This window comes from Sarcophilus harrisii, chromosome 3 (assembly GCF_902635505.1).
Source record: "Sarcophilus harrisii chromosome 3, mSarHar1.11, whole genome shotgun sequence".
Taxonomy (NCBI): domain Eukaryota; kingdom Metazoa; phylum Chordata; class Mammalia; order Dasyuromorphia; family Dasyuridae; genus Sarcophilus; species Sarcophilus harrisii.
The window spans coordinates 147074064-147088233 of record NC_045428.1 but is presented as its reverse complement, the minus strand read 5'-3'; the positions used below and the strand labels follow the sequence as shown (position 1 = coordinate 147088233).

The 14170-nt window shown below is 34.1% G+C and overlaps 1 protein-coding gene across 2 annotated transcripts in view; it reads left to right on the top strand.

Annotated features, from left to right (window-relative positions):
* SLC15A1 (solute carrier family 15 member 1) overlaps nucleotides 1–14170 on the top strand; it is a 50212-nt gene that overhangs the window by 11759 nt on the left and 24283 nt on the right. For both annotated transcript variants that reach the window (XM_012547249.2, XM_031958587.1), the window contains exons 5-8: nucleotides 145–264; nucleotides 4227–4326; nucleotides 4548–4638; nucleotides 6796–6879. In XM_012547249.2, coding sequence (XP_012402703.1) covers nucleotides 145–264; nucleotides 4227–4326; nucleotides 4548–4638; nucleotides 6796–6879 — 395 coding nt within the window. The remainder of the gene's footprint in view (nucleotides 1–144; nucleotides 265–4226; nucleotides 4327–4547; nucleotides 4639–6795; nucleotides 6880–14170) is intronic.

Sequence of the window (14170 nt, the reverse complement as noted above, 5' to 3'; positions counted from 1 at the left end):
GACAATTATAAAAAATCTCAAAGTAACAGTACAAATTATCAGGAATATGGTATCATGAGAAATGATGTTGATAAAATGGAGAATCTTTTATGGTTTACAAGTACAGCTAGATCTTTTTACCCCGACTTTTTCTTTGTTTTAAAGAACAATCATCTCATTGTCCATTGTTTATACTCTGGGGCAAGCAGTCACTGCCATAAGTTCCATTAATGACCTCTCAGATTCTGACCACGATGGAAATCCTGATAACCATACTTTGCATGTGTAAGTTGAAACTCATTTTCTTATTTAATTTTTTCAGCTTTATCTATCTTACTTCATTTTCTCTTTCTTCCTAAAAAAAAGTGCCTGTTCTTTCATAGGTAGATTATAGAAATAAAAGACTCCATTCCTTTTAACCATAAGTTGGGTCTTGAATATGATGTCATGATATTGTCTGTCTTCAGATTTTGATGTTTCACTTATCTTCATGTCTTAATTGCAAAAAGCAATTTGTATTGTGATCAGGCTATCCTTGAAGCGATTGAAAGAGTCTTAGTGAGTAGCAGCTTGGCAAACACAAGGAGCTTTCTCAGGTCTTAGACTTGCTGACTTCAGTGTTTAACTTAAATGCTAATTTTTCTAGACTAAATTAAATTTCTCTTTAGTGAGGTATGGCTTGATGAACATAGGTCTAATAGTGTCTTTCATGTATACTATCTTGTTCCTATAAGTTTATAGAAAGTGAAACTGAGAACTAACATTTTGGCTAGACAAGCCAAGCTGGGAAAAATTGTTCCTTCAAATATTAGATCCCTTAATTTATTTAACTCAAATACAAAATAGAAAAAGAAAAAAAGAGAAAGGAAAAACATTGTCATGTGAACAGCAGAACATAAGGGAGGATTCAAAATATGTAACAATGAATTAATATTTCAAGAAAGCATATGTAATAATAGAAGACATTGTATTTGGAACTGTACATCTTTTCTTTGCTTCCTTGTAGGTTTTCTTTTTCTTGCATGGTTTTGCTTTTTAGAGTCACGTTATTCTCAGCTCTACTCTAATCTTTCTCTTGGACAATGACAATCTTAGACATATGGCTTATATGTATCTCATATATAAAACATAAACAGTTTTTCCTTAATGAATCCCTTGAAAATAGTCTTTGATGGCTCTTGGATGGCACATTTTCTATTGTGTTCATGTTTGTTGGCAACAAAATTCTGAAAATCTGACAGTTCATTCAATGTTCTTGTAATTATCAATATATAGTATTCCAGGACTTTACTATCTTTTATTGTAGTCACTGATGGGTCTTGTCTTAATTATAGTTCCAGTATATTTGAATTTGTTGTTTGTTTTTGTTGTTACTGTTGTTGCTTGTAAAATTTTCTCTTTGATCTGGGGTTTTCAAAATTTTGCAAAAATGTTCCTGTTTTTCTTGTAAGATCTTTTTCAGGTGGTGATTGGTGGATTTTTTTTTTTTTTCTATTTTACTTTCTCCTCTTATTCTATCACTTAAGTACAATTTTCTTTAATTATTTCTTGTACTATTATATTAAGATTCTTTTTGGTCATAACTTTTCTTATGAGATGTCTCACATTATCTTCAATTTTTTTTCATTCTTTGTATTTTGTTTTGTAACAAATAGTCTTTTATAATTTCGCTTTGATCAATTTTAATTTTCAGAGAGTCATTTTCTTCCTTAAGATTTTGGATCTACTTTTCTAGTTGGTTGACTTTCTTTTCATAATCTTTTCGTTTTTCTTGAATTGTTCTTTCTCTTTAAAAAAAAAAAAAAGTTTTTCTTTAGTCTCCCTCATTTGATTTTAAATGTCTTCTTTGAGTTCTTCTATGAATTCTTTTGAGGCATATAAGCATTTAATGTTACTTTTTCGTGTAGGGGAAACCTTTTTTTTTTTTTTTTTTTTACTTCAATGTTCTCCTCTGAAGATGAAGTCCAGTATTCCCTAATCTTGTAATAACTTTCTATACTTGGGTTCTATCCTCCTTTGACTGCTTTTTAAAAAAATATATATTTTTTTTAAAATAACAACTTGTTAGTGTAATCATCTCTAGTTCTGGGGTGAAGGGATGATGCCTCTGGTTTCCCCTCAGTTATTCCTTCTGACCTGGAACCCCAAACCAAAACCTCCACCCTTCTGAACGTGCCCTCAACCAGCAGTACCCTCCATCCCTACTTCTGCACTCAACTAATAGGTAGGTTCCTTTTGCCCAGGGCCCTGTCTCAGCAGCACAACTGGGCCCTGGTTCCTTATCAGCAGAAGTTCCCTTGATCTTCCCACCAGGTGAGAATTCCTGTTGTTGGGGCTACCTCTGAACCCAGCTACTCCCAGGGTTCCCCCATAGCTGTTTCTGCTGAGGTAGTCTGGAGGTATTTACATTTCACAGGGGTCTAATCCTCCTGGACCTGAAGCACAGTTTTACCTGTAATGGGCTGAAGCTTGAGTTGATGCACTGAGGTCCCAAGTACATGAGGCTAAATAGTAATTGGACTATACTCTATTAATATACATGCTTGGAGAAAGAATGGCCCCCACCCACTCTGTGCAAGTCCTGATGTGTTATATAGGAAATGATGATTTTGGTGGATGGATGCAGGGAGACAGGAAGAGAGGTGGGGAGAGATTGGGCCTGGGTTCTACTCTGGTGGTGCTGGTCTCGTGGCTTCTGGTCTAGCCAGCTTCTTGACTCAGCAGCACACATTGCTATTGCCGATTCCCTTCTACCTCCGATCTTTTTTCACTGAGAATAAAGATTGACGATTTTCCCCTAACCTGAATTCCTGACTCCGGCTGATTTTAAAATACGCAGTCATCACATTAACCTTATTTGTGGAAGAAATCTGGAGTGTTTGGAATTTTATGTCCTACTCTGCCAACCTCTCCAAAATCCTCTCCCCAACCAGAATCCACAGAGACTATTCTAGTATATCCAGTTTCATATTCTTTATATGAGGCTTTTAAAAGTTGTCCATTATGATTTAATATATATTTTAACATATTTAACATGTATTGGACTACCTGCCATCTAGGGGAGGGGCTAGAGGAAAGGAGGAGAAAATCTGGGACAAAAGGTATTGCAAGGGTTAGTGTTGAAAAATTACTCATGCATGTTTTGTAAATAAAAAGCTTTAATTAAAAAAAAAAGTTGTCCACTACTTTACATAAACTGTGCATATTTAAGGACTATTTCTTTGTCAGTATCAATAATATTAATACTGAATAGCATTTATGCAATATTGTAAGGCTTAGAAATGTTACCTCATTTGATCTTCATAACAACCCAGTGAAGTAAGTGCTTTTATGCCCAGAGACAGAGTTAAGTGGCTTTCCTAGAGTCACATACTTAATGACTATCTAAGATGGGATTCAAATTCAAGTCTTTCTGACTCAAAATTCAGCATTCTTTCCATTATACTACTTCCCTGCCTAATTTATGACAAGCTGTTAAGATGTGACTACTTGAATATGGTCAAAAAAAAAAAAAAACAAAGGAAAAAATATACATTTAAAAAACTTTTAGGCTATATTCCATAATCTCGGTTTACTTTGGTTTACTTAGTTTCTGCAGCCTGTTACACAAGTCAGGGATATTTGGTTTCTTAATCCCCAAATTGCAACTTTGATTAGGACTTGCTTTCTTCTTTTGGGATGGTTTATACTCTTCTTGTAAATCTCCGGTAATCCTCTGATAACTTGCTATACAAATCTCAATGTTTTGCATCTGTTAGAGTAGTCCAACTGACTAACCCACCACTCAACATTGTTAATCCTTTAAATGCCTTTAAAGGGTGATTTTAAACTGAATTTGTCCAACCTTTAGCTGAGGTAAGAGTAAATAGGAAAAGAGTAAAAAAGGAAAATAGGAGAGAATATACCCCTTTCAGTTGCATATCATAGTTATGGAGCTTAACTGTCCCTTATAATGTTACTTTAGTCACATTTTTGTGGAACGAATCAGAGGTATTAAGGACAGTATACTTGTGCCATTACCAAAGTTTTGCTGTTTTACTAGGAGAAAATTTATTGTCTGCTATTAAGAAAACTGTGTAGGAATGAGAATTTCACTTACATTCTTCAATAAATATTTGAACCTGCTCTGTATTACCATATCAAATATTGCAGAATGGGAAGGTTGTTAAGAACAAAGAAGAAACAGAACAAAGTTTTCCTTTACTTTTGAGGAATAGATGTTTTAAAAAGTTAATTCCTTTCCCTAGAATTTTGTCTATGATGGGGCTTGTCCTGATTGCTTTTGGTACTGGTGGAATAAAACCTTGTGTGTCAGCATTTGGTGGAGATCAGTTTGAAGAACATCAGGTATGTGACCTTTGTTGAAAATGTATAACTGGATTAATATGTCTGGGAATAAAGTTTCATTGGCAGGCTCACTGGCCACTTGGTTTTTTCAAGTGTGCTTGGAATAATATATACAGTGATAGAAGATGAATTAATCATGAAGGATAATCAGCTGGTTTTTGTCCTTAACAGTTGCTATTGATTTGTGTTCACTAATTTTTAAAACATCCTTTTCAATACAGGAAAAACAAAGAAACAGATTTTTTTCCATCTTTTATCTGGCCATCAATGCTGGAAGCCTGATTTCTACAATCGTAACTCCCATACTCAGAGGTAAAATAGTGTTCCCACTTCTTTCTCTTCCATAGAAGCAATATCACATTGTTGTGCATTGTATTGGGAGTCAGAGCATGAATTTGAATGCCAATTCTGCTAATTTAGGCTAAGTCTATCACTCTCTATTGTCCTTAGTTTTCTTACCTATAAAATGAGGGGGTTCGACTAAATGACTTCTGAGATTCTTTCCAATGCTAACTTTGATCCTTTGAAACTCTCTATAAGATAGTACAATAAAAAAGATGATTGCACATGAAACTGCAGATATACTATGCATAACTTGCTATTCCTTTCAAACATACAACAAAATTATTATGTAAATTTCTTTTTTCTCTTTTCCATTTTTGCCATTTTAGAGATAGCTATCATTAGGCATAAATATTATGTATAATGTAAAATTATCAAATATTTTCTTACATATAGGTCCTTCCTTTTTTTGCTCAGTGAGACATATGTTGTAAGAAAGGAGGAAAAAAAAAGTGTAGGAGGAGGGGACAAATCAAGTGAATCATCACATCTGGTCAGTGTGGCAGTATATGCAGTATTCCTTGCCCATAGTCCCCATAATATGCAAAGAAAGGATCATAGGCTCATTTAGGGCTAGAAGGCCTTGAGAGTACTGATTCTAACACCCTCATTTTGCACATAAAAAAAGTGAGTCTTAAATAGGCAAAAATGACAAGTCCTTGCATAATAAGTGGCAGAGACAGAATTTAAACCCAGATCCTCTGACTACATACAAATTCCTTGTTCTTTATCTTTTATCTTTATTAGATAAAAAAATGCTATTTAAAATCAAACTCCCTAAACCTATTGAATTTTCTTTTATGTATATCAAAGTTTTATAATATATGCAATTATTAGCATAGACATTTTAAATGTAATAGCATAGTAGGACATTTTTAAAAATTCACTTTTATTTCTTTTCAGCTCCAAATTTATCACCTGTATCCATTTTTTAAGAAATCAAGACAAACAAAACCCAGCCAAATGGCACAGTGAAGAGATTATTGGGCCTGGAGTCAGGAAGACCCAAGTTTAAATCCAGTCTCAGACATTTACTACCTGTGGGACCCTGGGCAAATAACTTAAACACTTTTTCCCTCAGTTTCCTCATCTGTAAAATGGAATAATAATAGCACCTACCTTCTAGGTTTGTTGTGATGATCAAATGTGACAATAATTGGGAAGTGTTTAGTGCCTGGTACATGATAGCTATTATGACAACTAGGTAGCACAAGTGGACAACTCCTGTTCTTGAGTTCATATCTGGCCTCAGAGACTTACTAGCTGTGTGTGTGGCAAGTCACTTCTCTTTGCCTCAGTTTTCTTATCTGTAAAATGAGCTGGAGAAGGAAATGGTAAACTACTCCAGTATCTTTGCTAAGAAAACACAAATGGGTCATGAAGAGTTGGACATGACTGAAACAAACAAATGAGCTATTATTATTGTTGTTGTTATTCTATTGAATTTTCCAAGATAGTTGTAAGACAAATACGACGCTAGAAGGGTTGAGATCTTATTTTTAAAATACAATCATGCTAATACAAAAAATTTTTATACAGAAAGATACAAAACTATTTATATCCTTTGACCCAGTAAAATCACTTCAAAAATTATACCATGAAAATATTTATTTTTCCCTTGAGGGAAAAAAGATTCATATGCAAAAATATTTGCAGCAACATAACAAAGCCATTCACAACCAATCTTCCCAACACCCAAAAAATAAGTGAATATTATATAGAAATATAATGGCATATTCTTGTTATCTATGCCAACTCACTTTTTTCCCTATGAGGAAACAGGCTTAAAGAAGTGTCTTGCCTAAGGCTGGGGACCAGACCGAAATAAGAAAACCGGTTTCTCTTTAACACAGATTACTGAAATATAGGGGCTTTTGTATGTCAGAGGTAAAATGAAAAGTTCAGGTGGTTGAGTAAAGAAAAAATATTTAAGTTGACTCTCAGCTCCTTGAGGGCAGATTCCATTTTCAAAGTCTGTTTCATCTAGAATATGCTTTTTATGTGGTAGGTGCTTAAGAGTATTTTAGCTTTAAATTGGTAACTAACCTAGATTTTGCTAAAGTATGGGTGAAAGAAATTTCTTTTCATTAATATAATGAAGTATGATCTGACTTAATTTCCCCATAGTTCAAGAATGTGGCATTCATAGCAAACAAGCATGTTATCCATTGGCATTTGGAGTTCCTGCTGCTCTGATGGCTGTATCTCTGAGTAAGTCTCTCCAATTCCCTAATGCAACAAACTTACTGATTTTACCATTGTCACAGCACTGTGGATAGCTTTTTAACAAGTGTTTACAATCTTTGAGAATCTAGATAGAAATATTGTATTCCTCATCCTAAAGTGTAAGTATGGATGATTTCATGTTTTGTCTTTGTTCTTCTAGCACCTAGCATATTACCTTGTACATCAAGCTGATTAATTCCTCCTTTCTTCTTTAATGAGTTCAGCAACTGACTGATGGTCTTTCTCTTCTCTCAAACTACTTCTCTAATAATGGAGAACTTCAGCCTCCATGTTGCTACTCCCTCAAATACCTTTACTTTCCAGTTGCTCAGTTTACTCATTTCCTATTATCTATTCCTCTACTTTACCAGTTCTCTGGATGGGTTCTATCACAATACCAAAAGATTCCCACATTGCTGTTTTAACTAGAGAAAATCTTTGGTTTTCCACATTATTGGGGGAAGAAAGAGGGGAAATAGAAGTGAGTTTTGTCCTGTGATGGCTTATCTATCCTTGCCAGAGCACAGGGTACCAGGGGGTAGAGAATACTAAGTGAATACATTGAATAATAAATTTCTCTATATGATCTAGATCATGAAGACAACTAAAAGTATGAATATTCTCCAATGCTCTGTCCTGGACCTTCTTCTCTTCTCATTCTACATTATGTTGCTTGGTAATCTAATGAGTTTCTATGAAATCTATTATCATCTCTGTGTAGGTAATTCGTCTAGCCCTCACCTCTCTCTTAGACTTCCAGTCTCTTGTCTCCAAATGCCTATTTAATATTTCATCCATTTTAAACTTTTATCCATCTTAAACTTTACATGTCCCAAATGGAACAAATCCTCTTTACTCCTAAACTCTCCAGTCTTCTGAATTTTCCTCTTGCTTCTGAGGGCACCATAATACCAATCGGTTAAGCTTGAAACCTCATTGTCTTCCTCAACTCATTTGCTATCATCCTCCCATATGCATTCTGTTATCAAGTTTTATTAATTCTACCTTTGTAACATCTCTTATATATGTTGCCTTCTCTCCTCACACAGTCACCAATCCTGGTGCAGATTCTTCTCACCTCATGCCTGGTTTATTGCAATATCCTTCTAGTTGGTCCCCCTACTTCAAGTCCCATTCCATTCCATCCATTGTTGCTGCCAAAGTGATTTCCCTTAAACTCTATGTCTGACCATGTCATTCACCTATTTAATAAACTCCAGTATCTCCTTTTCATCTCTAGAATTAAATATAAAATTCTCCTTTTAGTTTTTAAATCCTTCAAGATCCTTTTTTAAAAAATACTTTATCTCTTTTTTTCTTACTCTTTTACTTCTCTAATATACTCTATGATCTAGTGACATTGGCCTCCTTGCTATTTCTTAAACAAGCCATTCCATCTCCCATGGCTAGTCATTTTCCTTCATAGTCCTCCATTCCTGGAATTTTCTCCTTTCTTATAGCCACTTCTTGGCTTCCTTCATTTTTCAGCTAAAATTCCCTCTTTTATAAGAAGCCTTTCCCATTATTGCTAGTGCCTTTCCTCTGAAATTATCTCTGATTTACCCTGAATGTATTTTATATGTACGTATTTATTGCGTTGTAACCCAACAAATAGAATGTGACTTTTTTTGCCATTCTTTGTATCTGTGGCACTTAAGACAGTACCTAACACGTCATAAGTACTTATTAAATGGTACTTGACTAATTCACTTGATTGATCCCCCCTTCTGAACTCCTTTGTAACATCTGTTTGCTTACTACACTTGGAAAGTTAAAACATTAGGACTACTAATGACATAAGACAGGACCAAATATATGGTACAAATGATGTTAAAAGAGTTCTAGAAGATGGTAGAGGGAAGACAGGAAGTTTCCTGAGTTGTCTGCAGTTTTTCTCAGAAACAATGTTAAAACAAGTCTCTGCATAGATTCTGGATGGACAGAACTTATAAAAGAGATGGAGTGAAACAGTTTTCCAGTTTAAGATTTTAGAAGAACTTCACAAAAAGTCAGTCTCACTTGGGTGAAAGGATAGCCCAGGCTCTTAGCCACAGCACAGATCATCAGTTTAGATCTCCTCAGTCCTGTCTCAACTGGCACAGCAGGCCAGTATTTTATGAAGTCTTTAGCCCCAGTGCAGAAGGCAAATGGTCAGTCCTGGAACCTAGGCAACAACCAGTTGTGACTAGGTCAGGTTATCACAGCACAATGAGCAAGTCACCAAATACCTGAGGCCCAGTGCTCAAAGCCAATGACCTACTCATGGCCCCAGACAAGAAGTTTGGGACAGCACCCCCTGTATCCCAGGAGCAGAACTCAACTTTAAAAGCTACTAGATTAGGCGCAGTGGTTAGAATATCAGCCTTGAAGTCAGAATGGCCTGAGTTCAAATCTAGATTCAGACACTTAATATTTAATAGCTTTGTGACCCTAAGCAAATCACTTAATCCCAATTGCCTTGCAAGAAAAAAAAAAAAAAGCTATGAAATTGGCACACAAAAAAACTGAACAAGAAAAGGGAAAAAGAACCTTGACCACATTATGGTGACAGGGAAGATCAAAACACCGCACAGAAGAAGACAAAATGCTTACATGTGAAACCTCAAAGAGGATATGAATTGGTCTCAATCTCAAAAAGCCTTCTTGGAATAGCTCAAAAATGTTTTTAAAAGTCAAATAAAACAGGTAGAAGAAAAATTGAGAAAAGAAATGACAAGTATACAAGAGAGAATCAATAGTTCAGAAAAGGAAGGACAAAAATTGACTGAAGAAAACAATTCCTTAAAAAATACAATTGGCCAAAAAAGGGGGGAAATTCACTGAAGAAAACAACTTCTTTAAAATTAGAATTAGCCAAATGGAAAAGGAGGTATGAAACTAATTGAAAAAAATCATACCTTAAGAATTAGCATTAGGCATATGGAAGCTAATGACTATGAGACATCAAAAATCAGTCAAACAGGGGCAGCTAGGTGATGCAGTAGATAGAGTACCAGTGCTGAAGTCCAGAGGACCTGTGTAATGTCCAGGCTATCTTTCTGGGGGATCTCTGGATGGGCTTTGGTCTTTATGTGGAGAAGTGATGAAGGCAGGAAGTCCACCATGAGGCTGGTCAGAGATGGAGTCCTGAATCTTCTCTGTGTCTGAGACTCTTCTGTGTCCATGGCTGAAAGGCTCATTCCCAGTCCTTCCAGCCCTCAAATACTTCAGTACAATTACATCACTACAGCAGCTGAGCTTGTGCAACCATTACATTGCCATGTCACATTAAGTATATGTTTAGAGAACCATTATCTCATACTGAATAGGTATTTAACTATAAGCACCCTACTGTCCTAGATTCAAGTACACCTTTGCAGTTATGGCCCTCTACAGACCTGAGTTCAAATCTGGCCTCAGACACTTAATATTTCCTAGCTGTGTGACCTTAGGCAAGTCACTTAACCCCAATTGCCTCAGCAAAAAAAAAAAAAAAAAAAAAAAAAAAATTCAATCAAACAAAATCAAACGGATGAAAAAATTGAAGAAAATGTGAAATGCCTCATTGAAAAAACAATCCACCTGGAAAACAGATCCAGGAAAGATAAGAATTATTGGACCACCTGAAAATTATGATTAAAAAAAGAGCCTGGGCAGTATCTTTCAAGAAATCATCAAGGAAAATAGTCATTGAAAAAAATTCACTAGTCATCTCCTGAAAAAGACCCCAAAGACCCCAAATGAAAACTCTGTGTGTGTGTGTGTGTGTGTGTGTGTGTGTGTGTGTGTGTATCTATCTCCAAATTTCAGAATTATCAGTTCAAGGAGAATATACTGCAAGCAACCAGAAACAAACAATTCAGATATCAAGGAACCACAATCAGGATTAACCAGAATTTAGCAGCTTCTACATTAAAAGATTAGAAGAGAACCTAGAATATGATGATATTCCAGAAAGCAAAGGAGTTTGTACTATAAGCAAGAATCAGTGAGCCAGTAAAAGTGGGCATAATCTTTATGGGAAAGAGATGAATATTCAGTGAGATAGTGGACTTTCAATCATTTCTGATAAAAAAAAAATTGGAACTAAATAAAATTCAATCTTTAAATACAAGACTCAAGGGAGGCATAAAAAGATAAACAGGAGATTAAAAAACCCTGTCATTTAAAGGTTAAATGACCTTTAAAAGGTTAAAGTGTTTACATCCTTACATGGGAAAATGATACCTGTGACTCTTGAAAACTGTATCTTTATTAGGGCAGGTAGAAGGGGGTATTCATAGAGAGTATGGGTATAAATTGAATGTGATGTGATGATATAAGAAGAGAAATTAAAGGATGGGAAAAAGGATTATAGTGTAAGAAGATGAAAAGGGAGGTCAAATAGAGTAAGTTATGTCACATAAAGAGGAACAAAAGATCTATTACAGGGGAAGGGAAAAAAGGGGGTGAGATGAGCACTGCTTGAACCCCAGTCTCATCAGATTTGGCTCAAAGAAGAAATAACCTACATTCTGAGTTGGGCATAGAAATTTGTCTTATCCTATAGGGAAGTAGGAGGAGAAAGGAGAAAGAAATGGTAGGGGATGATAAAAGAAAGAGCAGATTGAGGGAGGGGCAGGAGTCAGAAGTCAAAAAGTGGTGGGAAAAAATAAAAGGGAAGGAAAAACATAGTTGGCAATAATAACTGTGAATGGAATGAACTCTCCCATAAAACAGAAGCAGATAGCAGAATGGATTAAAAACCAGAATCCTACAATATGTTGTTTACAAGAAATACATTTGAAGCAGAGAAATATACACAGAGTAAAGGTAAAAAAAACTGGAGCAGAATATATTATGCGTTGAAGCAAAAAAAAGCAGGGGTAGCAATCCTAATCTCAGATAAAGCAAAAGCAAAAATGGTTTTAATAAAAAAAAATAAGGAAAGAAACTACATCTTGTTAGACAGCAAAGTAATATCAATATTAATGCCACCAATACAATGCTTAAGTGGCATAACATCCAAATTCTTAGAGGAGGAGTTAAATGAGTTACACGAAAAAATAGACAGCAAAACTATACTAGTAGGGGACCTCAACCTCCCTCTCTCAGAACTAAATAAATCTAACTGCAAAATAAGTAAGAAAGGAATTAAGAAGGTGAATAGAAATTTAGAAAACTTTAGATTTGATAAAGCGTTGGAAAATTGAATGAGGATAAAAAGGAATATATATTTTTCTCAGTGATACATGCATGGCCTTATAAATGCCCATGTATGAAGGCATAAAGACCTCAATTAAATGTAGAAAAAGTAGTAAATAAATTCTTTTTAGGTCATGATGCAATAAAAATTGCATGCAATAAATGGCCATGGAAAAATAAACTAAAAACTAATTGGAAATAGAACAATCTAATCCTAAAAAAATGAGTGGGTCAAACAACAAACCATAAAAACAATTGATAACTTCAGTCAAGAGAACAACAATAATGAGACAGCATAACAGAATTTCTGGGATTCAGCCAAAGGTGTTCTTAGGGGAAATTTTTTTTTAAATCTCTGAATAATTAGAGGAAATCAGTGCACTAAATCATGCAACTAAAAAAGCTAGAAAAGGAACAAATTAAAAATCTACAATTAATTACCAAATTAGAAATCTGAAAATAATAATAAGATTGAAAGTTAAAAAAAAAAACAAAACTGAACTGATAAATAAAACTAGCAATTGGTTTTATGGGAAAGCAGCCCAATAACATCAATAAACCTTTGGTTAATTTGATTTTAAAAAAAAGAAAAAAGAAAACCAAATTACCAGTATAAAAAAATGAAAAGGGCAAATTCGCCACTAATGAACAGGAATTAAAACAATTCATAGCTATTTTGCTCAACTCTATGCCAATAAATCTGACAATCTAATTGAAAAGAATGGATATTTTAAAAAATTTCAACTTTCCAGATTAACAGAAGAGGAAATAAAATTCTTAATGAACCCTATTTTAGAAAACAGAAACTGAACAAGCCATCAATGAATTCCCTAAGAAAAAATCTCCAGGGCAAATGAATTTACAAGTGAATTTTACCAAACATTTAAAGAATAATTAATTCTAATACTATATAAACTATCTGAAAAAATAGGTGAAGAAGAAATTCCACTAAATTCTTTTTATGACATAAATGTGGTGTGGGGATACCTAGATTAGGAAAAGCCAAAATAAAGAAAATTAGAGACCATTCCCCATAATGAATATTGATATACAAAAATAAAAATTAAAAATATTAGTGATAATATTGGTGATAAATTGCTTGTAATCTCTTTGCTAATATTTTTATCACCAGGATAATACACTATGACCAGGTGGAATTTATACCAGGAGTGCAAGGCTGATTCAATATTAAGAAAATCAGCATGCAGAACCATATCAATAACAAAATAAAAATCATATAATTATCTCAATAGAAGCAGAACATTTTTTGACAAAATCCAACACCCATTGTTATTAAAAACATGAGAGCACTGAAGTAAATGGAATTTTCCTTAAAGTAATAAATAGTATCTAAGAATATTAGCAAGTATTATATATAATGAGGATAAGTTAGAAGACTTCCCAATAAGATCGGGGTAAAGCAAGGATGCTCATTTTCACCACTTTGTATTAGAATATTGCTTTAGCAAGATGAGAAGGAAAAGAAATTGAAAGAATTAGAATAAGCATTGAGGAAATAAAACTATTACTCTTTGTAGATGACATGATGGTATACTTAAAGAATCCTACAGAATCAACTAATAAACTATTTGAAATAATTAACAACTTTAGCAAAATTGCAGGATATAAATGAACCCACATAAATTATTGGATTTCTATATATTACTAACAAAATCCAGCAGCAAGAGATAGACAAATTCCACTTAAAGTAACTGTAAATGATATAAAATATTTAGGAGTCATCCTGCCAAGATAAACCCAAGAATTATATAAACACAATTATAAACTGTCTTTCATACAAATAAAAGAAGATTTCCATAATTGGAAAAATATCAATTGCTCATGGGTAGGTCAAGCTAATATAATAAAAATAATAATTCTTCCTAAATAATTTACTTAGAGAATTGAGCCAAATTTATAAGAATACAAGTCATTCCCAAATTATAAATAGCCAAAGGATATGAATGGGTGGTTTTTAAATTAAGAAATTAAATCTATAGTGATGAAAAAAAAATGCTCTAAATCACTATTGATTAGAAAAATGCAAATTAAAACAACTCTGAAGTACTACCTAACATGTCAGATTGGGTAAAATGACAGAAAAGGAAAATGC